The 26,492-nt window shown below is 47.1% G+C and overlaps 1 protein-coding gene across 5 annotated transcripts in view; it reads right to left on the reverse strand.

The window, feature by feature from the left end:
- Window positions 1-2,181: 2,181 nt before the first annotated feature.
- LOC139559137 (pumilio homolog 1-like) overlaps window positions 2,182-26,492 on the reverse strand; it is a 67,891-nt gene continuing 43,580 nt past the window's right edge. For all 5 annotated transcript variants that reach the window (XM_071374874.1, XM_071374872.1, XM_071374873.1 and 2 more), the window contains exons 16-24: window positions 23,220-23,462; window positions 22,818-23,085; window positions 15,230-15,359; window positions 8,351-8,485; window positions 7,004-7,141; window positions 6,040-6,165; window positions 5,726-5,847; window positions 5,290-5,482; window positions 2,182-3,326 (exon numbers count right to left, since the gene is read on the reverse strand). In XM_071374874.1, the coding sequence (XP_071230975.1) occupies window positions 3,195-3,326; window positions 5,290-5,482; window positions 5,726-5,847; window positions 6,040-6,165; window positions 7,004-7,141; window positions 8,351-8,485; window positions 15,230-15,359; window positions 22,818-23,085; window positions 23,220-23,462 (1,487 nt within the window). In that variant the 3' untranslated portion in view covers window positions 2,182-3,194. The remainder of the gene's footprint in view (window positions 3,327-5,289; window positions 5,483-5,725; window positions 5,848-6,039; window positions 6,166-7,003; window positions 7,142-8,350; window positions 8,486-15,229; window positions 15,360-22,817; window positions 23,086-23,219; window positions 23,463-26,492) is intronic.

Raw genomic sequence — 26,492 nt, forward strand, 5'->3', positions numbered from 1 at the left:
CCCATGAGACCTCCCCCCTCTCCAGCCATTTTGTCTCACCTGTCCTTTGAATACAGAACAGGGAAGGACATGAAGCACAGAACACTTTCTATTGAAACAACACTAATAAATCAACAGATTTTCTACAGGAGTGTCTTTTGATTTAATAGTTTGGTTAAATATTTACCAAATAATTGTACAAATGGCCAATTTAAAATGGAACTTAAAATATTAAAAAACACCACAATTAGGCCTATAAGAAGTATTTCCAGATTCCCTTACCCGAATACAAAGTAGCCTCATCAAGTCTGGTATTGTTGGTGTTTTTTTATAATTGGGCAAAAGATCAGAATTGGGCTGCCTGTGTAAACGCAGCCATATAGGCCTACCAGTCTGAACCCCCCCCCCCAAAAGATTCCCTTCTTGGAGGACAATAAAACTCAACTATTCTATAGCTAGATCTGTTTTTATCATGATCGGCTAATCAAATCACTCTGCAGGGTAGCCTAGTGGTTAGAGCTTTTGACTAGTAACCGTAAGGTTGCAAGATCAAATCCCCGAGCTGACAAGGTTAAAATCTGTCGTTCTGCCCCTGAACAAGGCAGTTAACCCCACTGTTCCTAGGCCGTCATTGTAAATAAGAATTTGTTCTTAACTGACTTGTCTAGTTAAAATGTAAAATAAATAACTCTTAAATGACCAAAACAATCAATCATTTGAGCTAATGAATCAGCCTAATGTCACTAGCTGGCAACTGCATATCACAATCATTGTGTAAATCAGGGTTTCCCCAAACTTGTTCCTGGGGGCCACCCCAAACTTGTTCCTGGGGGCCACCCAACACAAATCACAGACAAACAAAACACTCCAAAACGACTGTTTTTTTTTTCTTCCCAGTTTTGTTTCAAAATAAAAATAATCACACATCATTGTTTAGAGAGACAATCTACAACAGGAGATACAAAAAAAATAGTTGCCCAGGCAACAAGCACACACAGAGGTTTCTGTTAGAACTATACACATTATGGTCACAGACGGTGCTCCTATTCAGATACACAAGGCTCGCTGCTCCAAATGTACACATGCCGCTGCCCACCGCCGCCACAATAGTCCTGGTGACGGACGGCGAGACAGGCGACGCCCGGCCTTTACCGGGGAACATTATGATACATCACTTTTACAGGACTATTATTTAGGTACAAAAACAAAAACAGAAAGCATACCACGCTGCTGCCGTCATTTGTACGACCCATGGTTTCACTGTACCCTGAGAGAGCAGATTCGAGGTAGACTCAGCCATATGACATAGTACACAGTGGGAGCTACTTCCTGCTTCCAGACATCAGTAACAACACAATTCATATATTATGTCCCAAGACCGCCACTGACGGCTCTTCTCAATGTGGGCGTCATGCCTCAAGAGAAGAACCAATAGCGGTAGTCTTGGCAGATTTGAAATAGGCCGTTGTTGATGTTTACAAGCCCGGGAAGTCGCCCCGGTGTGTATGACGTCATATCACCGAGTCAACCTTTAAACTCAAAACCCCTCACCCCATCCACTAACCTTAGACAAAGGGCAAAGCATCCCTATAAAATATCTAAAAAATACAAAAACAAAAACACAGCTTCCAAGTTAAAGCAGACTGCTAACAGTGTGTCCTGTGGTGGCGGTTACAACCCCCAAAACTACACTGCAAACATCTCACGTGTGTTCTGTAATGTTTTGACTTCTACAGCACAGGAAGAAACCCAAAGCCACTGTCAGTTGTTTCTGCTTCAGTCAGATGCCATGTCTCTCTCTCTCTCTCTCTCTCGCTGTAATTTAAATAGACTTAAGTGTAAAAAAAAAAAGAGTCGCTTCACTACTGACATGTTGGTGTCCCACGTCTCGTTGATTTCAGTGTTAACTGTGGCTAATGGACGTATAGTAAACGGACAGGGAACGTTTGCAGTGTAGTTCGGTGGTTGGGGAGGAGGTGGTGAGTTCTGTTTAAGCAGTGAGTAAAATGTAAAACCAGAGAGTGAGGGGTGGGGGGTGGGAGGGGGGGGCTTTGTACAAGTACTACGCAGTATAGAAAGGTATTTTCAAAACAAACATTTGATATTACAATTTACAATATACAACAACTCATATATCACAACCAAGGAGGTGAGAATATACACTGAAATGCACAACAGTTTCTAAGAGTTTTTTTTGTTAACGTTTTTGTTTTTTATATATATATATATATATTTCGCCTGACACCAAAAAGGGTGGTAAAATCACTTTTACATTACAAGGGTTTACAAATGTACAATTATACAGTCAGAAATGTGTTCACTACTAGGATACATTATAGATAGTCAACATCAAAAACCAGAAAAACTACAAAGTCTTTTATATTTATATATATGCAAAGGTCTACACCAAGTATACACACTAAATATATATATATATATATGGAAGCAGGACTGGAAACTAACCTCCCATGTTAAATAATCTGCTGGTAAGCACATGGCTTGTGTGTTTGTGTATGGGACTATGATTTGGTGACGTAGGCTGTCAAATTAAATACGTTCCATCCCATACTAGCGATACGACACAGAACTGTGAATGCCCTGGCAGTAGCAAAAAAAAAGAAGAAATTATTCTAGTTTATCCAAAAGACGAAAAAACAAAAACAGAGAGAAGGAACGAAAGGTGGGGACGCATCTCACCTCTCCCTCACTCCCCTGCCTCCTCCCTGCAGCAGGGTAGGGCTTGGTTGGGGGACAGGCTAAAACTAACCAAGGCTTCCTGTTTAGACACAGGCTCATACCAATGGGTTACCATGGCGATAAGAGTGGGAAGGGAAAGGGAGGTGGGTTTGGAGTAGGCAAAGAGGGTTCTAACATGATGTCATTGGGGGGGGGGTAGGACAGCAGTTTACATTATCTCATTAGGAGCGGAAAAGAGGGGGGGTATAGGGTTTAGACCATCGGGTGGTAGGAAATGGGTTGTGTGTGGGTAGTAGTTAACATGTCATTTTTCATGTAGGGTATAGGGCTAGGGGTTATGGTATAAAAGACATGACATTCCAATACAACGTCAGCTGTACACAGAGGGTGGCTGTCCTACATGTTGAATCACCACGGTTCCTCCACCAACCCAGCCGATGATCTACTGAGCACGTCCGACGTTCCCGTTGGTCCGTCTTGTCCTCAAGAGTTAAGAGTGTTGAAAAGGGTGGTAAAGTTTACATGATGCCGTTGGGAGGGCCACAGAGAGGCCCCAGGTCCACTCCATTCTTCATGTAGTATTTCTCCAGCTTGGCCAGGATGTGTTTTCCATACGTATACTTCCTCAGAGTGGAGATGTGGGGCCGGATCTGAAGGGGGAAGGATGGCCAGACAGACAGAGAAATAAGTACCATCTCTCACACACAAACTCATGCTCCCTTCAAACAAATCAAGGGTAAAAATATAGATTGAATGTCTGGTACACTCTGGAATGATCAGAAGTCGTTCATAAAACAGATGCTGATTGGGTCAAGGCCAGGAACACAGGCTTGCCCGGTCTGGCAAGCTTTTAAGCAAACTGAGGAATCAATGTGTTAGACAAGTCTGAAAGGCTAAATCTTGATTATGTAAATGACTAAATGGGAACCTGGTTAATTCAGGAAAACGGTCAAATCCCTGAAGGGTTCTACTTCCTCCTCTCTACCACAACAAATCAATTCAGACACTGGCCTCATTACGGGGGAAAAATGGCATCATTGATGCATTTAAGTCACCATTTTATTTCAGCGTGCTCTCTCTTTGAAAGAACTTCTAAGTCTATTCACAATGCTATTGGGCTGGATGCTGATAGGGGGAAACTTGCTGAATGATCAGAGAAATGATAGTCAAAGCTTTTCTTTTAGGCTTATTTAGAGAAAAATAAGTCCTGGATGCTTTTGCTAGCAATAGACAACATGAAATCTACAAGGGGCTGACCAATTAGATCCCGGGCTGCGTAAGTGGGCGGCGCCCATCATTGTTGGTTCAGAAAATATTCCATAAGTCTGGACATCAGCTCGTGCTGCCACTCCATAAGGATAGTGCGCTTAATAATGAATCGCCCCATTTCAAGGCTTCCTCGTCTAGCTAAGATACTTGAATGCTTGATAAAATGTACAACTTTGCACATTTTTTTTAATCTGAGAAATGCATTTGAATGTAAACCAATCAGGTTTTAGGCCTGGGCACAGCGCCATTACAGCAACCACTTTATTTTTTATTTAATTAGGCAAGTCAGTTAAGAACAAATTGTCCAAAACTACGTTGGAGGCGGCTTATGGTAGAGAAATTAACATTAAATTCTCTGTCAACAGCTCTGGTGGATAGTCCTGCAGTCAGCATGCCAATTGCACACTCCCTCAAAACTTGAGACATCTGTGGCATTGTGTTGTGTGACAAAACTGCACATTTTATAGTGGCCTTTTATTGTCCCCAGCACAAGGTGCACCTGTTTTAATAAGCATGCTGTTTAATCAGCTTCTTGATATGCCACACCTGGCAGGATTACCTTGACAAAGGAGAAGTTCTCACTAACAGATATACACACATTTTTTGCACAACATTTTTGAGAAATAAGCTTTTTGTGCGTATGGAACATTTCGGGGATTTTTTAATTCAGGTCATGAAACATGGGACCAACACTGCGTCTATATTTTTGTTCAGTGTAGTCTGGGTATGATATGTTTATTTATGTTGTACCATACAAGGCACAATTGTAAAATATAGCTAAGTCTCAATATGTCTTCCCTGTTAAAATAAAGGTTAAATACAAATAAAAACTTTCACTCGCTCAAACCACTTCACACCAGTCGCTCAAACCACTTCACACCAGTCGCTCAAACCACTTCACACCAGTCGCTCAAACCACTTCACACCAGTCGCTCAAACCACTTCACACCAGTCGCTCAAACCACTTCACACCAGTCGCTCAAACCACTTCACACCAGTCGCTCAAACCCCTTCACACCAGTCGCTCAAACCCCTTCACACCAGTCGCTCAAACCACTTCACACCAGTCGCTCAAACCCCTTCACACCAGTCGCTCAAACCCCTTCACACCAGTCGCTCAAACCCCTTCACACCAGTCGCTCAAACCACTTCACACCAGTCGCTCAAACCACTTCACACCAGTCGCTCAAACCACTTCACACCAGTCGCTCAAACCACTTCACACCAGTCGCTCAAACCACTTCAAACCAGTCGCTCAAACCTCTTCACACCAGTCGCTCAAACCTCTTCACACCAGTCGCTCAAACCTCTTCACACCAGTCGCTCAAACCACTTCACACCTACCTTGTGCATGATGATCTTTCTCTGTGTGGGTTCGGCCACGTCAATCATTTTCTGCACCACGTAATTGGCGTACTGGTCCTTCATCATGGTGTACAAGGCACTGTGGGGCCCCTCAGTCAGACTACACACCTCGTCTATCAACACGGCCCGCTCCGCACGAGACGCATGGCTCACACACTTCTCCACTACATTACTGCAGAGAGAGAGTGGGTTAGCCACTGCTAGGCCAGGTTAACTAACTTTATAACAACCGAAGGTATAAAAATGTTTGTTTTTTAAAAATCAATGTGATTAATGTGTGTGATTAATGTGATTCATGTGTGTGATTAATGTGATTCATGTGTGATTAATGTGATTAATGTGTGTGATTAATGTGTGTGTGTGTGATTAGTGTGATTAATGTGTGTGTGTGTGGTGTGTGTGTGTGTGTGTGTACCTGGCAAACTTGTGTTGACTGAGTCCCAGTACGTTTCCTCTGATCTCAGCTACTATCTTACTCTTGTCCTCTGCTCTGCCGTGTTCCAGTACGTGCTGGATCACGTAGTTACCATACTGGTCCTAGTAGAGAGAGAGACACACGGCTATACACAGAGTTCTGCATTAACGTTAGCTACTTGGCGAGGCGGAACACTTGTTTCAGCCGTTTTCAGCCTAAACCACAATACAGAAGGTCAGTGTGATGACAAATGGCCTCCTCTTGACATCAGCAGTTTTGCAACAAAATTGTCTGGGGAAACCGGTGGTCGTTACCTGCACCAGCTGTTCCGTGTGTTGGTGCAGCTCCTCTAGAATGGACAGGGTCTGGTCTGGAAGACAGTGTTCTAGAATACGCTGGATCACTCGACAACCGTAGGGGTGGGTGGAGAGTACAAACACCTGCAGACACACACACACACACACACACACGTTATACACACACACCTACACCTTTAAATCTTTGTTCACTCATTCTCACACACACACACACGTTATACACACACGTTATACACACACACCTACACCTTTAAATCTTTGTTCACTCCTTCACACACACACACACACACACACGTGAAAGACGGATGAAAGCCCATTCCTGATGACCTATTTAACCAACTAGACAAACAATCACCTTCATTAACACAACTGACTATCTGATGGGTAGGAATGAAAAATACAGGGCAAACATAAGTGGAAATTGGTACCATTGTAAAATCCAAGACCCCAATCAAATTTGACTGATATACAGACAATCTGTGCGTGTTATATAAACAACAATGTATAGTGCATTAGTCGTCTCTCAAGCAGTCGAAGCACAGGCTCAATATTCTCTTTAAAAACACACACACACGCACTTTATGTTAATTTTGACATTTAGTCAGTGGATAAAAGATAGCTGCCGCTGGGCTGCTGTTGCCGTTACCATGGTGACCCACCTGTCCCCTGTGGGCGATGATGATGTGTGTGTGTGTGTGTGTGTGTGTGTGTGTGTGTGTGTGTGTGTGTGTGTGTGTGTGCGTGCGAACGCGTCACACGCCTGTCCCTTGAAGGCGTCGATGATGTGGGTGTGTGTGTGTGTGTGTGCGCGCATGTCACCCACCTGTCCCTTGAAGGCGTCGATGATGTGTGTGTGTGTGTGTGTGTGTGTGTGTGTGTGCGCATGTCACCCACCTGTCCCTTGAAGGCGTCGATGATGTGTGTGTGTGTGTGTGTGTGTGTGCGCGCGCATGTCACCCACCTGTCCCTTGAAGGCGTCGATGATGAAGTGTAGTGCGTGGGGCTGAACACACTCGATACACTTCTGCACCACGTGATTGCCGTTCTGATCCTTCACACACTTCAACACGTGACCGTCCAACTCCCGTACCATCTCACTCTGCAACACACACACACACACACACACACACACACACACACACACACAGGGTTCACAAGTAGGCTAAATGTGCTAACAACGAAAGGTATTTTTCCCCAAAACGATGCACAGCCATCATATTTCTATTGTGTTGATTAAAGTTCATTTAAATTTTACTGTAGAAAAGTAGGCTACCCAGAGAAAAGTACCAGGGAAAAGAACCAGGTACCAGGGAAAGGAACCAGGTACCAGGGAAAAGAACCAGGTACCAGGGAAAAGAACCAGGTACCAGGGAAAAGAACCAGGTACCAGGGAAAAGAACCAGGTACCAGGGAAAAGAACCAGGTACCAGGGAAAAGTACCAGGTACCAGGGAAAAGAACCAGGTACCAGGGAAAAGTACCAGGGAAAAGTACCAGGTAAAAGTACCAGGTACCAGGGAAAAGTACCAGGTACCAGGGAAAAGAACCAGGTACCAGGGAAAAGAACCAGGTACCAGGGAAAAGAACCAGGTACCAGGGAAAAGTACCAGGGAAAAGTACCAGGTACCAGGGAAAAGTACCAGGTAAAAGAACCCACAGAGCGCTGTCTGCTGATAAAACGCCCGTTGGTGAATTCTCATCCGAGTGGAGAAGTGCAACTGAAGCACAAAAGTCTGATGCCGAGCAGAAATTACAACAAGTATTTTAGATCTGCGTTTACAAAACACAGCAACATATTGCTTATGCGTTTGACCTTTTACTCTGCGTGAAAAAAAACACGACCCCTGAGATGTCTGACCTTTTGGTTCTATGAGGAATTGCTTTTGTAATAACCAGGATTAACAGTCTGACACGTACAAGCTTTTTTATCCTCTTAAAACAACACCGCTGTCTGACTGGCGTCTACTGTAGTTGTTTTATTTAACTCGGCAAGTCACTTAAGAACACATTCTTAATTTACAATGACGGCCTACCCCGGACGACGCTGGGCCAATTGTGCGCCGCCGTGTGGGACTCCCAATCACGGCCGGATGTGATACAGCCTGGATTCGAACCAGGGACTCTAGTGACGCCTCTTGCACTGAGTGCCTTAGACTGCTGCGCCGTACTCAACACACACCTTACTGTTTGTGTGAATATTAACAGTAACAGAAGCACACAGTCTACAGTTGCCCTTTGCTTTGAGGCTTCTCATACACAAAGTGACACAGACACACACACACAAACACAAACAGCAGTTGAATACATACTATAACTTGTTGGTCTGAGGGGATGAACTCCAGCGCCTTCTGTATGACTCTACAGCCATACATCTGAAGGGCCAGAGACAGGACATGACCTCTGATCCTCTCAGCTACAGCCAGCTTCTGGTCCACACTGCCAAACTACAGACAGAGAGAGACAAATAGAGACAGAGAGAGACACAGAGAGAGTTAGAGAGAGAGACAGACAGACAGACAGACAGACAGAGAGAGAGAGAGAGAGAGAGAGAGAGAGAGAGAGAACAAACAGTTAACACACTTTTGGATGTAGCTGGCAAAACACACAATTTACACTAGAAGTCGACCGATTAATCGGAATGGCTGATTAATTAGGGCCGATTTCAAGTTTTCATAACAATCGAAAATCTTTTTTTTCTTCTTTTTTTACACCTTTATTTAACTCGGCAAGTCAGTTAAGAACACATTTTTCAATGACGCCCTAGGAACGGTGGGTTAACTGCCTTGTTCAGGGGCAGAACGACAGATTTTTACCTTGTCAGCTCGGGGATTCAATCTTGCAACCCTTACAGTTAACTAGTCCAACGCCTGCCTCACGAGGAGCCCGCCTGTTACACGAATGCAGTAGAATCCAAGGTAAGTTGCTAGCTAGCATTAAACTTATCTTATAAAAAAATTATCAATCATAATCACTAGTTAACTACACATGGTTGATGATATTACTAGTTTATCTAGCGTGTCCTGCGTTGCATATAATCGATGCGGTGCGCATTCGCGAAAAAGGACTGTCGTTGCTCCAACGTGTACCTAACCATAAACATCAATGCCTTTCTTAAAATCAATACACAGAAGTATATATTTTTAAACCTGCATATTTAGCTAAAAGAAAACCAGGTTAGCAGGCAATACTAACCAGGTGAAATTGTGTCACTTCTCTTGCGTTCATTGCACGCAGAGTCAGGGTATATGCAACAGTTTGTGCCGCCTGGCTCGTTGCGAACTAATTTGCCAGAATTTTACGTAATTATGACATAACATTGAAGGTTGTGCAATGTAACAGGAATATTTAGACTTGGGGATGCCACCCGTTAGACAAAATACGGAACGGTTCCGTATTTCACTGAAAGAATAAACGTTTTGTTTTCGAAATGATAGTTTCCGGATTCGACCATATTAATGACCTAAGGCTCTTATTTCTGTGTGTTATTATGTTATAATTAAGTCTATGATTTGATAGAGCAGTCTGACTGAGCGGTGGTAGGCAGCAGCATGCTCGTGAGCATTCATTCAAACAGCACTTTCGTACGTTTTGCCAGCAGCTCTTCGCTGTGCTTCAAGCATTGAGCTGTTTATGACTTCAAGCCTATCAACTCCCGAGATTAGGCTGGTGTAACCGATGTTAAATGGCTAGCTAGTTAGCCGGGTGCGCGCTAATAGCGTTTCAAACGCTAATAGTCAAAGGTTTATGAAATACAAAAGGTATAGAGAGAAATAGTCCTATAATAACTACAACCTAAAACTTCTTACCTGGGAATATTGAAGTCTCATGTTAAAAGGAACCACCAGCTTTCATATGTTCTCATGTTCTGAGCAAGGAACTTAAATGTTAGCTTTTTTACATGGCACATATTGCACTATTACTTTCTTCTCCAACACTTTGTTTTTGCATTATTTAAATCAAATTGAACATGTTTAATTATTTACTTGAGGCTAAATTGAATTGTATTGATATATTATATTAAGTTAAAATAAGTGTTCATTCAGTATTGTTGTAATTGTCATTATTACAAATAAATAAAAATAAATGTAAAAAACAAAAAAAAAATCGGCGTTGAAAAATCATAAATCGGTCGACCTCTAATTTACACACAAAGACAGGCCTGTTACAAATCAGACAACTCAAAGAACTTCTGGAGAACCTACCTGGCAAACACCTAAATACCCCCCCACCAACACACGGGTCTGATACAAACACATGCGCTGCAAATACACTTAGTGTACAAAACATTAAGGACACCCGACTGACCAGGTGAAAGCTATGACCCCTTATTGATGCCACCTGTTAAATCCACTTCAATCAGTGTAGATGAAGGGGAGGAGACAGGTTAAATAAGGACTTTTAAGCCTTGAGACAATTGAGACATGGATTGTGTATATGTGCCATTCAGAGGGTGAATGGGCAAGACAAAAGATATAGGTGCCTTTGAACGGGGTCTGGTAGTAGGTGCCAGGCGCACCGGTTTGTGTCTAGAACTCAACCCTGCTGGGTTTTTCACGTTCAACAGTTTTCTGTGTGTATCAAGAATGGTCCACCACCCAAAGGACATCCAGCCAACTTGACACAACTGTGGGAAGCATTCGATTTAATGTTTGATTTGGGCTACCGAGTGGCGCAGCGGTCTAAGGCACTGCATCTCAGTGCAAGAGGAGTCACTAGAGTACCTGGTTCGAATCCAGGCTGTATCACATCCGGCCGTGATTGGGAGTCCCATAGGGCGGCGCACAATTGGCCCAGAGTTGTCCAGGTTAGAGTTTGGCTGGAGTAGGTCACCATTGTAAATAAGGATTTGTTCTTAACTGACTAAATAAAGGTTAAATAAAAAATAAACAACATTGGCCAGCATCCCTGTGGAACACTTTCGACACCTTGTAGAGTCCATTGAGGCTGTTCTGAGGGCGAAAGGTGAAGGGGGGTGCTCAATATTAGGAAGGTGTTTTATATGTTTAGAAAACTCAGTAGGGATGCACGATATATCGGTGAACATCTCGGAATCGGACGACATTAGCTAAAAAATGCCAACATCGGTTTCGGCCCGATGTTAAAGCTGACGAGCATACCTATATATGCGATTTGTTTACAATACCGCGTTGGTAATAAAGCATTATTTGTTCGACCGCAACTTCCTGGGTAGCTAGCAAGCTTTAGCTTGGTACCTAGCTAGCACCAATACAACCAGCCTGAAAACAATGACCAGTAGAAACTGCAGTAATTTTCATTATTCTTAGCAATGATTTAGGGATCCTTGTGAGTAGGTATTAGCTAAGTAGCCACTTGTTGTTGCCTATTGAAATTGAACTTCAGTTCATGAAAATAAATAGCTAGCCAGCTACTTAACCCTGTTGCCCAAAAGCTAATGTTATAAGCAGCCAGCTAGCTTCATCGGTTTGTCCTCTGATTAAATCAACTGTAAAGTTCGGTGTTCCTCAAGGCTCCGTTTTAGGACCACTATTGTTTTCACTATACATTTTACCTCTTAGTGATGTCATTCGGCAACATAATTTTAACATTCCCTGCTATGCGGATGACACACAGCTGTACATTTCGATGAAACATGGTGAAGCCCCAAAATTGCCCTACCTGGAAGCCCGTGTTTCAGACATAAGTGGATGGCTGCAATTTTTCTACTTTTAAACTCGGACAAAACAGAGATGCTTGTTCTAGGTCTCAAGAAACAAAGAGGTCTTCTGCTGAATATGACAATTAATCTTGATGGTTGTACAGTCATCTCAAATAAAACTGAAGGACCTCGGCGTTACTCTGGACCCTGATTTCTCTTTTGACGAACATATCAAGAATATTTAAAATGACAGCTTTTTTCCATCTACGTAACATTGCAAAAATCAGAAACTTTCTGTCCAAAAATGATGCAGAAAAATTAATCCATGCTTGTCACTTCTAGATTGGACTACTGTGATGCTCTACTTTCCGGCTCCCCGGATAAAGCATTAAATAAACTTCAGTTAGTGCTAAACACAGCTGCTAGAATCTTGACTATATTACTCCAGTGCTAGCCTCTCTACACTGGCTTCCTGTTAAGGCTAGGTCTGATTTCACAGTAAAAAAAAATATTATTATTAAAAAAAATGTAAAGGTTTTACTGCTAACCTACAAAGCATTACACGGGCTAGCTCCTACCCATCTCTCAGATTTGGTCCTGCCGTACATACCCACACGTAGACTACGGTCATAAGACGCAGGCCTCCTTACTGTCCCTAGAATTTCTAAGCAAACAGCTGGAGGCAGGGCTTTCTCCTATAGAGCTCCATTTTTATGGAATGGTCTGCCTACCCATGTGAGAGACACAGACTCGGTCTCAACCTTTAAGTATTTACTGAAGACTCATCTCTTCAGTAGGTCATATGATTGAGTGTAGTCTGGCCCAGGAGTGTAAAGGTGAACGGAAAGGCACTGGAGCAACGAACTGCCCTTGCTGTCTCTGCCTGGCTGGCTCCCCTCTCTCCACTGGGATTCTCTGCCTCTGACCCTATTACAGGGGCTGAGTCACTGGCTTACTGGTGCTCTTCCATGCCGTCCCTAGGAGGGGTGCGTCACTTGAGTGGGTTGAGTCACTGACGTGATCTTCCTATCCGGGTTGGTGTCCCCCCTTGGGCGGTGCCGTGGGGGAGATCTTTGTGGGCTATACTCGGCCTTGTCTCAGGATGGTAAGTTGGTGGTTGAAGATATCCCTCTAGTGGTGTGGGGGCTGTGCTTTCGCAAAGTGGATGGGGTTATATCCTGCCTGTTTGGCCCTGTCCGGGGGTATCGTCGGACGGGGGCACAGTGTCTCCCGACCCCTCCTGTCTCAGCCTCCAGTATTTATGCTGCAGTAGTTTATGTGCCGGGGGGCTAGGGTCAGTCTGTTATATCTGGAGTATTTCTCCTGTCTTATCCGGTGTGCTGTGTGAATTTAAGTATGCTCTCTCTAATTCTTTCTTTCGGAGGACCTGAGCCCTAGGACCATGCCTCAGGACTACCTGGCCTGATGACTCCTTGCTGTCCCTAGTCCACCTGGCCGTGCTGCTGCTCCAGTTTCAACTGTTCTGCCTGCGGCTACAGAACCCTGACCTATTCACCGGATGTGCTACCTGTCCCAGACCTGCAGTTTTCAACTCTAGAGACAGCAGGAGCAGCAGAGATACTCTGAATGTTAAGCTATGAAAAGCCAACTGACATTTACTCCTGAGGTGCTGACCTGTTGCACCCTCGACAACCACTGTGATTATTATTTGACCCTGCTGGTCATCTATGAACATCTTGGCCATGTTCTGTTATAATCTCCACCCGGCACAGCCAGAAGAGGACTGGCCACCCCTCATAGCCCGGTTCCTCTCTAGGTTCCTGCCTTTCTAGGGAGTTTTTCCTAGCCACCGTGCTTCTACATCTGCATTGCTTGCAATTTGGGGTTTTAGGCTGGGTTTCTGTACAGCACTTTGAGATATCAGCTGATGTAAGAAGGGCTTTATAAATACATTTGATTGATTGATTGATCTGGCTAGTGATGCTTGACCGGACTATGTGTTGTGAAGCTAGCCACAATAAGGATGAGGCACATGTGGAATTTGCAGTTTGCCTTCAAAATAAAAGTACCTCCTTGAAGTGATGCAGAAGGCTACAATTGGTGGAATCTTGCCATATTTAGACTAGATAATGTTAAACAAGGTTGGAATGTGACGCAATGAAATGGGGTATCAGTCCACCCGGTGACACCCACAGAACACAACTGGTGAAGAGTTTACACAAATATTAACGTTGTAGCTCTCATCGCGGGACTGTGACTGTGTGAAATCACCTCCCCAGTCAGCCTTTTGTTTGTATTGACATTCATATTGCACTGTACAGCTTTACCTAAGGATTGGGGATCAATGAAATGGGGTATCAAGTCTACTCAAAACCCAATATATTTTTTCCCAACGTCCTCCTCAGAGTTATCAGACTCCAACACATCCACGCAGTATTGGTTATCCTCTGGAATGGTGTTCAATACACAAAGGTTGACAATAAATGTGTCTCAATTCACAGTTGTTTCAGAGTCCCGCAATAAGAGCTACGGCGCTAATGTTTCTCTGGGTGTCACTGAGTAGACTGATAGCCCGTGTCATTGATCCACAATCCATAGTTAAGGCTGTAACAGTGAAATAAGGATGCCCCCAATGCAATTCTAAAGTATAATAATACAATCAGTGTGATTTCAACAGATTGTCAAATTAACAAATGATTGTCTTCTGTTGATTTTATATAACATTCCAACCTTCGTTTAGCATGATCTATTCAATTATGGCAGAATTCTACTATTTCCATGCATTTGCATCACTGTCAATGACATACTTTTATTTTGAAGGCTAACCACAAAGCCCACTATTGTGGCTAATCGTTATCGTGGCTAGCTTCACATAGATGGTTCCGACCTCCATTAATCAAATAAGAACTGTCTTATAAATTAGAGTTATTTTAGATGATGACACCTAGCTATAAGGTTAGCAAGCTAACTATAGCTACTGAAACAGATGTCGTTTTACTAGGTTTTTGGGGAAGAACATCGTTTGCATCCATGAGCTAGCTAGCTTTTTTTATGACCAGCACTGTAGGTGTGCGAGACAACTTTACCAGCATCATAGCATACGTATCGATGAATTATGACATATGAAATACGAGTGATAGTGTAATCAATGTGTAATAACTAGGTTAAAAAAATTTATGAACGCGTTAAATTACTGTGACGTGCAGTCATATTCAGGTCCTGATTGGTCAGATAGTGTATATTTTTTGACACGCAAAGACCCAAACGGCGTTCCATAGAAATCCTGGTTGAGAACGAAACGACTGAACAACGAAACAGCAAGTGACATAAATCGTTTTTGATTGTTTTACTGGTAAATGGGGACATACGTAAATGCCAACAAAATAACTTTTTGGTTAGTGTGGTGTGTTTGTGTAACCTTTATTTAACTAGGCAAGTCAGTTAAGAACAAATTCTTATTTACAATGACGGCCAAACCCGGACGACGCTGGGCCAATTGAGCGCCACCTTAAGGGACTCCCAATCACGGCCGGATGTGATACAGTCTAGAATCGTATCAGCCAAAAAATGTAATATGGGTGCATCACTAATACTCCGTGTAGACACACACCTCAAAGAACTTCTGGATGACGTAGTTCCCAAAGACGTCGACCATGAGTTGGTAGGCAGCCTGGAGGATCTCACTAAAGACCAGCTGACGCTCCGCTGAGCTGGCCCTCTCCAACTTCAACTGGATAAACCTGGAGATTCACAACACTCAAATTAATGTTCCTATATTTACTCACAGAGATTAAGAACGAGAAACAGATGAGAGAGGGGGATGAGGAAAGAAACAGATGAGAGAGGGGGATGAGGAAAGAAACAGATGAGAGAGGGGGGGATGAGGAAAGAAACAGATGAGAGGGGGGGGTGAGGAGAGAAACAGATGAGAGAGGGGGGGTGAGGAGAGAAACAGATGAGAGAGGGGGGGTGAGGAGAGAAACAGATGAGAGAGGGGGGGTGAGGAGAGAAACAGATGAGAGAGGGGGGGTGAGGAGAGAAACAGCTGAGAGGGGGGGATGAGGAGAGAAACAGATGAGGGGGGGGGGATGAGGAGAGAAACAGATGAGAGAGGGGGGGTGAGGAGAGAAACAGATGAGAGAGGGGGGGTGAGGAGAGAAACAGATGAGAGGGGGGGATGAGGAGAGAAACAGATGAGAGGGGGGGATGAGGAGAGAAACAGATGAGGGGGGGTGAGGAGAGAAACAGATGAGGGGGGGTGAGGAGAGAAACAGATGAGGGGGGGTGAGGAGAGAAACAGATGAGAGGGGGGTGAGGAGAGAAACAGATGAGAGGGGGTGAGGAGAGAAACAGATGAGAGAGGGGGGGTGAGGAGAGAAACAGATGAGAGAGGGGGGGTGAGGAGAGAAACAGATGAGAGAGGGGGGGGTGAGGAGAGAAACAGATGAGAGAGGGGGGGGTGAGGAGAGAAACAGATGAGAGAGGGGGGGGTGAGGAGAGAAACAGATGAGAGAGGGGGGGTGAAGAGAGAAACAGATGAGAGAGGGGGGGTGAGGAGAGAAACAGATGAGAGAGGGGGGGCGAGGAGAGAAACAGATGAGAGGGGGGGTGAGGAGAGAAACAGATGAGAGGGGGGGGTGAGGAGAGAAACAGATGAGAGAGGGGGGGGTGAGGAGAGAAACAGATGAGGGGGGGGGGTGAGGAGAGAAACAGATGAGAGGGGGGGGTGAGGAGAGAAACAGATGAGGGGGGGGGTGAGGAGAGAAACAGATGAGGGGGGGGTGAGGAGAGAAACAGATGAGAGAGGGGGGGTGAGGAGAGAAACAGATGAGAGAGGGGGGGGTGAGGAGAGAAACAGATGAGAGAGGGGGGGATGAGGAAAGAAACAGATGAGAGAGGGGGGGTGAGGAGAGAAACAGATGAGAGAGGGGGGGTGAGGAGAGAAACAGATGAGAGAGGGGGGGTGAGGAGAGAAACAGATGAGAGAGGGGGGGTGAGGAGAGAAACAGATGAGAGAGGGGGGGTGAGGAGAGAAACAGATGAGAGAGGGGGGGTGAGGAGAGAAACAGATGAGAGAGGGGGGGTGAGGAGAGAAACAGATGAGAGAGGGGGGGTGAGGAGAGAAACAGATGAGAGAGGGGGGGTGAGGAGAGAAACAGATGAGAGAGGGGGGGGTGAGGAGAGAAACAGATGAGAGAGGGGGGGGTGAGGAGAGAAACAGATGAGAGAGGGGGGGGGGTGAGGAGAGAAACAGATGAGAGAGTGGGGGGGGGGTGAGGAGAGAAACAGATGAGAGTGGGGGGGGGGTGAGGAGAGAAACAGATGAGAGAGGGGGGGGTGAGGAGAGAAACAGATGAGAGAGGGGGGGGGTGAGGAGAGAAACAGATGAGAGAGGGGGGGGGGGTGAGGAGAGAAACAGATGAGAGAGGGGGGGGTGAGGAGAGAAACAGATGAGAGAGGGGGGGGATGAGGAGAAACAGATGAGGAGAGAAACAGATGAGGAGAAACAGATGAGGAGAGAAACAGATGAGGGGGGGGTGAGGAGAATTTTGTTCTCCAGGTTCATAACCCAATGTAATTATATTCCTCAGTCTGCAGACCAGAATTTGGAAGATCCTGGTCGAATGAAACAGACGGAGGCCCAGCTGAAATAGTCAAAAAGGTTTATTCACGGGAACGTTCTAAAGTCAAGAATACAAAACAATTCATTTTATACTGACTTCTCACGCACACACATACACACAACCATACGCACACACATGTCCTGCTACCCAGCCGCCAGAGATTAGTGACCTTGTCCTTGAGACGTACTCCCTGTTCTCTCCCAAATCTCTAGTCAGGTCGGCACTGAGCTCAGACAGTCTGTGTTTATAATACCATAAAGACATATTGTCTTTACCCTAATTCTGACTAGGACTACACATTTATTGATTATGATTTTATACATTCTAATCAATTCCATATAATTATATGTTTCAGGGCGGAATATTCTAATCATTCAATTAACAGATCATTCTCACCTATCAGGGGATGAGGAGGGAGAGAGATGAGAGAGAGGGGGGGGGGGGGGGGTGAGGAGAGGGGGGGGGTGAGGAGAGAGGGGGGATGAGGAGAGAGGGGGGATGAGGAGAGGGGGGGTGAAGAGAGAGAAAGAGATGAGAGAGGGGGGGATGAGGAGAGAGAAAGAGATGAGAGAGGGGGGGATGAGGAGAGAGAAAGAGATGAGAGAGGGGGGGATGAGGAGAGAGAAAGAGATGAGAGAGGGGGGGATGAGGAGAGAGAAAGAGGTGAGAGAGGGGGGGATGAGGAGAGAGAAAGAGGTGAGAGAGGGGGGGATGAGGAGAGAGAAAGAGATGAGAGAGGGGGGGATGAGGAGAGAAAGAGATGAGAGAGGGGGGGATGAGGAGAAACAGATGAGGAGAGAAACAGATGAGGGGGGGTGAGGAGAATTTTGTTCTCCAGGTTCATAACCCAATGTAATTATATTCCTCAGTCTGCAGACCAGAATTTGGAAGATCCTGGTCGAATGAAACAGACGGAGGCCCAGCTGAAATAGTCAAAAAGTTTTATTCACGGGAACGTTCTAAAGTCAAGAATACAAAACAATTCATTTTATACTGACTTCTCACGCACACACATACACACAACCATACGCACACACATTCACAAACAGACGCAAACACATGTCCTGCTACCCAGCCGCCAGAGATTAGTGACCTTGTCCTTGAGACGTACTCCCTGTTCTCTCCCAAATCTCTAGTCAGGTCGGCACCAAGCTCAGACAGTCTGTGTTTAAAATACCATAAAGACATATTGTCTTTACCCTAATTCTGACTAGACTACACATTTATTGATTATGATTTTATACATTCTAATCAATTCCATATAATTATATGTTTCAGGGCGGAATATTCTAATCATTCAATTAACAGATCATTCTCACCTATCAGGGGATGAGGAGGGAGAGAGATGAGAGAGAGGGGGGGGGGGGGGTGAGGAGAGGGGGGGGGGGTGAGGAGAGAGGGGGGGTGAGGAGAGAGGGGGGGATGAGGAGAGAGGGGGGGATGAGGAGAGGGGGGGTGAAGAGAGAGAAAGAGATGAGAGAGGGGGGGATGAGGAGAGAGAAAGAGATGAGAGAGGGGGGGATGAGGAGAGAGAAAGAGATGAGAGAGGGGGGGATGAGGAGAGAGAAAGAGGTGAGAGAGGGGGGGATGAGGAGAGAGAAAGAGATGAGAGAGGGGGGGATGAGGAGAGAGAAAGAGATGAGAGAGGGGGGGATGAGGAGAGAGAAAGAGATGAGAGAGGGGGGATGAGGAGAGAGAAAGAGATGAGAGAGGGGGGGATGAGGAGAGAGAAAGAGATGAGAGAGGGGGGGATGAGGAGAGAGAGGGGGGGATGAGGAGAGAGAAAGAGATGAGAGAGGGGGGGATGAGGAGAGAGAAAGAGATGAGAGAGGGGGGGATGAGGAGAGAGAAAGAGATGAGAGAGGGGGGGATGAGGAGAGAGAAAGAGATGAGAGAGGGGGGGATGAGGAGAGAGAAAGAGATGAGAGAGGGGGGGATGAGGAGAGAGAAACAGATGAGAGAGGGGGGGATGAGGAGAGAGAAACAGATGAGAGAGGGGGGGATGAGGAGAGAGAAAGAGATGAGAGAGGGGGGGATGAGGAGAGAGAAAGAGATGAGAGAGGGGGGGATGAGGAGAGAGAAACAGATGAGAGAGGGGGGGATGAGGAGAGAGAAACAGATGAGAGAGGGGGGGATGAGGAGAGAGAAACAGATGAGAGAGGGGGGGATGAGGAGAGAGAAACAGATGAGAGAGGGGGGGATGAGGAGAGAGAAACAGATGAGAGAGGGGGGGATGAGGAGAGAGAAACAGATGAGAGAGGGGGGGATGAGGAGAGAGAAACAGATGAGAGAGGGGGGGATGAGGAGAGAGAAACAGATGAGAGAGGGGGGATGAGGAGAGAGAAACAGATGAGAGAGGGGGGGATGAGGAGAGAGAAAGAGATGAGAGAGGGGGGGATGAGGAGCGAAAGAGATGAGAGAGGGGGGGATGAGGAGAGAGAAAGAGATGAGAGAGGGGGGGATGAGGAGCGAAAGAGATGAGAGAGGGGGGGGATGAGGATAATGATCAATAATCAATAATGATTAGACAGTAGGTCTGAGGTTTGATACCAGGGGTTTGGTACCAGGGTTCGGTATTGGGCAGGGGTGATGAGATTGTTTGTGCTATATAGCTGTGACAATTTTATGAATATGGCCATAGGTGTGCGTATGTGTGAGTCTCTCTACCTGCTGGTCCTGGCTGAACTCCATGATGTGTCCCTCTACCTGCTGGTCCTGGCTGAACTCCATGATGTGTCCCTCTACCTGCTGGTCCTGGCTGAACTCCATGATGTGTCTCTCTACCTGCTGGTCCTGGCTGAACTCCATGATGTGTCTCTCTACCTGCTGGTCCTGGCTGAACTCCATGATGTGTCTCTCTACCTGCTGGTCCTGGCTGAACTCCATGATGTGTCCCTCTACCTGCTGGTCCTAGCTGAACTCCATGATGTGTCCCTCTACCTGCTGGTCCTGGCTGAGCTCCATGATGTGTCTCTCTACCTGCTGGTCCTGGCTGAACTCCATGATGTGTCTCTCTACCTGCTGGTCCTGGCTGAACTCCATGATGTGTCTCTCTACCTGCTGGTCCTGGCTGAACTCCATGATGTGTCTCTCTACCTGCTGGTCCTGGCTGAACTCCATGATGTGTCTCTCTACCTGCTGCCGTGCTGGTCCTGGCTGAACTCCATGATGTTTCTCTCTACCTGCTGGTCCGGGCTGAGCTCCATGATGTGTCTCTCTATCTGCTGGTCCGGGCTGAGCTCCATGATGTCTCTCTCTACCTGCTGGTCCTGGCTGAACTCCATGATGTGTCTCTCTACCTGCTGGTCCTGGCTGAGCTCCATGATGTCTCTCTCTACCTGCTGGTCCTGGCTGAACTCCATGATGTGTCTCTCTACCTGCTGGTCCTGGCTGAACTCCATGATGTGTCTCTCTACCTGCTGGTCCTGGCTGAGCTCCATGATGTCTCTCTCTACCTGCTGGTCCTGGCTGAGCTCCATGATGTGTCTCTCTACCTGCTGGTCCTGGCTGAACTCCATGATGTGTCTCTCTACCTGCTGGTCCTGGCTGAACTCCATGATGTGTCTCTCTACCTGCTGGTCCTGGCTGAACTCCATGATGTGTCTCTCTACCTGCTGGTCCTGGCTGAGCTCCATGATGTCTCTCTCTACCTGCTGGTCCTGGCTGAGCTCCATGATGTGTCTCTCTACCTGCTGGTCCTGGCTGAACTCCATGATGTGTCTCTCTACCTGCTGGTCCTGGCTGAACTCCATGATGTGTCTCTCTACCTGCTGGTCCTGGCTGAGCTCCATGATGTCTCTCTCTACCTGCTGGTCCTGGCTGAACTCCATGATGTGTCTCTCTACCTGCTGGTCCTGGCTGAACTCCATGATGTGTCTCTCTACCTGCTGGTCCTGGCTGAGCTCCATGATGTCTCTCTCTACCTGCTGGTCCTGGCTGAGCTCCATGATGTGTCTCTCTACCTGCTGGTCCTGGCTGAACTCCATGATGTGTCTCTCTACCTGCTGGTCCTGGCTGAACTCCATGATGTGTCTCTCTACCTGCTGGTCCTGGCTGAACTCCATGATGTGTCTCTCTACCTGCTGGTCCTGGCTGAGCTCCATGATGTCTCTCTCTACCTGCTGGTCCTGGCTGAGCTCCATGATGTGTCTCTCTACCTGCTGGTCCTGGCTGAACTCCATGATGTGTCTCTCTACCTGCTGGTCCTGGCTGAGCTCCATGATTTCTCTCTACCTGCTGGTCCTGGCTGAACTCCATGATGTGTCTCACTCCATGATGTGTCTCTCTACCTGCTGGTCCTGGCTGAGCTCCATGATGTCTCTCTCTACCTGCTGGTCCTGGCTGAACTCCATGATGTGTCTCTCTACCTGCTGGTCCTGGCTGAACTCCATGATGTGTCTCTCTACCTGCTGGTCCTGGCTGAGCTCCATGATGTCTCTCTCTACCTGCTGGTCCTGGCTGAGCTCCATGATGTCTCTCTCTACCTGCTGGTCCTGGCTGAGCTCCATGATGTGTCTCTCTACCTGCTGGTCCTGGCTGAACTCCATGATGTGTCTCTCTACCTGCTGGTCCTGGCTGAACTCCATGATGTGTCTCTCTACCTGCTGGTCCTGGCTGAGCTCCATGATGTCTCTCTCTACCTGCTGGTCCTGGCTGAGCTCCATGATGTGTCTCTCTACCTGCTGGTCCTGGCTGAACTCCATGATGTGTCTCTCTACCTGCTGGTCCTGGCTGAGCTCCATGATGTGTCTCTCTACCTGCTGGTCCTGGCTGAACTCCATGATGTGTCTCTCTACCTGCTGGTCCTGGCTGAACTCCATGATGTGTCTCTCTACCTGCTGGTCCTGGCTGAACTCCATGATGTGTCTCTCTACCTGCTGGTCCTGGCTGAGCTCCATGATGTCTCTCTCTACCTGCTGGTCCTGGCTGAGCTCCATGATGTGTCTCTCTACCTGCTGGTCCTGGCTGAACTCCATGATGTGTCTCTCTACCTGCTGGTCCTGGCTGAACTCCATGATGTGTCTCTCTACCTGCTGGTCCTGGCTGAACTCCATGATGTCTCTCTCTACCTGCTGGTCCTGGCTGAGCTCCATGATGTCTCTCTCTACCTGCTGGTCCTGGCTGAGCTCCATGATGTGTCTCTCTACCTGCTGGTCCTGGCTGAACTCCATGATGTGTCTCTCTACCTGCTGGTCCTGGCTGAGCTCCATGATTTCTCTCTACCTGCTGGTCCTGGCTGAACTCCATGATGTGTCTCTCTACCTGCTGGTCCTGGCTGAACTCCATGATGTGTCTCTCTACCTGCTGGTCCTGGCTGAACTCCATGATGTGTCTCTCTACCTGCTGGTCCTGGCTGAGCTCCATGATGTGTCTCTCTACCTGCTGGTCCTGGCTGAACTCCATGATGTGTCTCTCTACCTGCTGGTCCTGGCTGAGCTCCATGATGTGTCTCTCTACCTGCTGGTCCTGGCTGAACTCCATGATGTGTCTCTCTACCTGCTGGTCCTGGCTGAACTCCATGATGTGTCTCTCTACCTGCTGGTCCTGGCTGAGCTCCATGATGTGCGTCTCTACCTGCTGCCGTGCTGGTCCTGGCTGAACTCCATGATGTGCCCAGCAATCTCTCTCAGCTGCAGGTTGGGGTAGCGGTTGTTCCGGAAGTCTTCCAGGAGCCGGCTGCGCCCTGAAGGCATCACGTCCGACATTCCGTAACGTAGCCGTGACGACGGGAAGAGCTGGCTGCTGGGAGAGAAGAGGGAGGAGCCAGAACTGGCGCTGCGATACTTCGCCTCTGCCCCCGGAGCAGCAGATATGAAACGACCGCTGCCATTGGTCAGACCTCCTTTGGGAGGGGTTCAGAGAGGAGGGATAGTTAGTGCTGATTGGACATAACAATAACCATGATAAAATGTTATAACCACAAAAATGCACTGCAAGTTTTATGTCAGCATGGTAACAATAGACCTCGTCACTCACCCAGGTTGAGGTTGGATGAGGAGCTGTGATTGGACAGAGAGGGGGGTGGAGTTAGGGAGTGGGAGGGGCCTTGGTTGGGCAGAGGCATTCCGACCGGCCCAGGGGAGGAGCTAAAGCCCAGGGTTCCGTTGTAGAACCCCCCGTGGCCAATGGGAGTGAGGCTGGACTGCGTGCGTTTGTACAAGTCACTACTGCCGGTCAGTGAGTCCCGACGAGAACTGTTGCCACCGCTGGAGTTAGCCACTGGAGGGAGACAGAGAGACCAGTAAAACACACACAGAGTTGGCCAGTAGAGGGAGCTATACACACAGACACATAGAGTTGGCCAGTAGAGGGAGCTATACACACAGACACATAGATAAGTCAGACAGCTTCAGACAGTTGAACAGAAAGTGAGAAGCATTTCCATTAGAGATGGGCATTTGAAATGATAAAATGTACTTCGACTATCTTAATATCTGAAAAAACAATGATTTATTTTTATTTTTATATCAAATAGTTGGGCCTCCCGAGTGGCGCAGTGGTCTAAGGCACTGCATCGCAGTGTTAGCTGTGCCACTAGAGATCCTGGTTCGAGTCCAGGCTCTGTCAGAGCCGGCCGCGACCGGTAGACCCATGGGGCAGCGCACAATTGGCCCAGCATCGTCCGGGTTTGGCCGGCAGGGATGTTCTTGTCCCATCGCGCTCTAGTGACTCCTGTGGTGGGCCGGGTGCAGTGCAGGCTGACACGGTCACCAGCTGTACGGTGTTTCCTCTGACACATTGGTGCGGCTGGCTTCCGGGTTAAGCGGGCATTGTGTCAAGAAGCAGTGCGGGTTGGCTGGGTTGTGTTTCGGAGGACGCACGGCTCTCGACCTTTGCCTCTCCCGAGTCCGTACGGGAGTTGCAGCGATGAGACAACTACTACCAATTGGAAACCATGAAATTAGGGAGAAAAAGGGGTCAAGTTTTAAATAAAAAAAAAATAAGATATTTGAATAGTCAAAATACAGGTAAAAAATAAACTTTGTCGCGTGACTCAGGAAGCGCTCTGCTTGTTGTTTCCGGCGCAAGAGGAGCAGGGGTCGGTGCGTCTGACATGGAGACATGGAGAGAGAGCGACAGAGAGAGGAAGTAGCCAAATAGACTTGTGCAAGTTAAACTTGATGGATAACCTATCGCAGGAACATCTCATCTGGTAGTGTCTGTCTGTCGTGACTGGAGTTAGTTAGCCAGCTAGCTAGCCAGGCTAATTCAGCTAGCTAGCCAGGCTAATTCAGCTAGCTAGCCAGGCTAATTCAGCTAGCTAGCCAGGCTAATTCAGCTAGCTAGCCAGGCTAATTCAGCTAGCTAGCCAGGCTAATTCAGCTAGCTAGCCAGGCTAATTCAGCTAGCTAGCCAGGCTAATTCAGGCTATTTAGCTGCGTCCTCGTCTAAAACAACTCCATATTAAACAGCCTACCTGTTAGTTAATCACCGTGCGCAATCTCTAATATCAAGGAAGATTCGAGGTTCTGCTCGCGGTTCTGCTCGCCTAAATTAGAATACCACATGATAAGCTGTAGACTATAATATTTACCAAAATAGTTTATATTTCTAGTAGCTGTCTATTTACCACCACAAGTTGATGATGGCACTAAGACCGGACTCAACAAGCTGTATAGGGCCATAAGCAAACAAGAAAATACGCACATAGAGGCGGCGCTCCTAGTGGCCAGTTACTTAAATGCAGGAAAACTGAAATGCGTTTTACCTCATTTCTACCAGCATGTCACCTGTGCAACTAGAGGCAAAAATATTCTAGATCACCTTTACTACACACACACACGCATAGAATGCTCTCCCTCCATTTGGCAAATCTGACCAAAAACTGATCTGATGAAGCGGATGCTAAGCTACATGAATGTTTCGCTAGCACAGATTGGAATATGTTCTGGGATTCATCCGATGGCATTGAGGAGTTTACCACATCAGTCATCGGCTTCATTAATAAGTGCATCGACGACGTCTTCTCCACAGTGACCGTACGTACATTTCCCAACCAGAAGCCATGGATTACAGGCAACATCTGCACTGAGCTAAAGGCAAGAGCTGCCACTTTCAAGGAGCGGGACACTAACCCGGACGCTTATAAGAAATCCTGCTACAACCTCCGATGAACCATCAAACACATAGTGTCAATAGCGGACTAAGAAAGAATACTACCTACACCAGCTCTGATGCTCATCGGATGTGGTACGGCTTGTAAACTATTACGGACTACAAAAGGAAACCCAGCCGCGAGTTATCCAGTGGCGCGAGCCACCCAGACTAGATAAATAAATTATATTCTACGCTCGCTCCAACGCTAGCAACACTGAACCATGCTCTTCCGGACGACTGTGTGATCACACTCTCCGTAGCCAATGTGAGTAGAATCCTATAAATAGGTTAACATCCTGGGGGCTAGACGGAATACCAGGATGCATACTCAGTACACGCGCTGATCAGCTGGCACTGACATTTTCAGCCTCTCCCTGTCAGAGTCTGTAATAGATACATGTTTCAAGCAGATCACCATAGTACCTGTGCCCAAGAACGCCAAGGTAACCTGTCTAAATGACATTCGCCCCGTAGCACTCACGTCTGTAGCCGTGAAATGGCGGTCATGGCACACATCAACACCATCACCCTGGACTCACTTAAATTCGCATACCACCCCAACAGATCCACATATGACGCAATATCTAGTGCTCTCCTCACTTCCCTTTCCCACCTGGACAGAAGGAACACCTACGTGAGAATGCTGTTCATTTCCCTACAGCCCGGCATTCAACACCAGTGCCCTCATCACTAAGCTAAGGATCCTGGACGAGGAGCGCCAAGGTTGTGATGGTAGGCAACAACACATCCGCCACGCTGACCCTCAACATGGAAGCCCATCAGGGGTGAATATTCAATCCCCTCCTGTACTCCCTGTTCTCACACGACTGCGTAGCCGCGCACGACTCCGACACCATCATTAAGTTTGCTGACGACATGACGGTGGTAGGCCTGATCACCGACGACGATGAGACAACCTATAGGGAGGCGGTGCCAGGAAAACAACCTCTACCTCAACGTCAGCAAGACAAAGGGGCTGATTGTGGACTACAGGAAACAGAGGACCGAGCACGTCCCCATCCACATCGACGGGGCTGTGGTGAGGCAGGTAGAGAGCAACACCCACTTCACTAAGGAATTATCTTGGCCCAACGCCTCTTCCCCATCAGGAGGCTGAAAAGATTTGGAATGGGCCCTCAGATCCTCAAAGAG

Source organism: Salvelinus alpinus, chromosome 29, assembly GCF_045679555.1.
Source record: "Salvelinus alpinus chromosome 29, SLU_Salpinus.1, whole genome shotgun sequence".
Taxonomy (NCBI): Eukaryota; Metazoa; Chordata; class Actinopteri; order Salmoniformes; family Salmonidae; genus Salvelinus; species Salvelinus alpinus.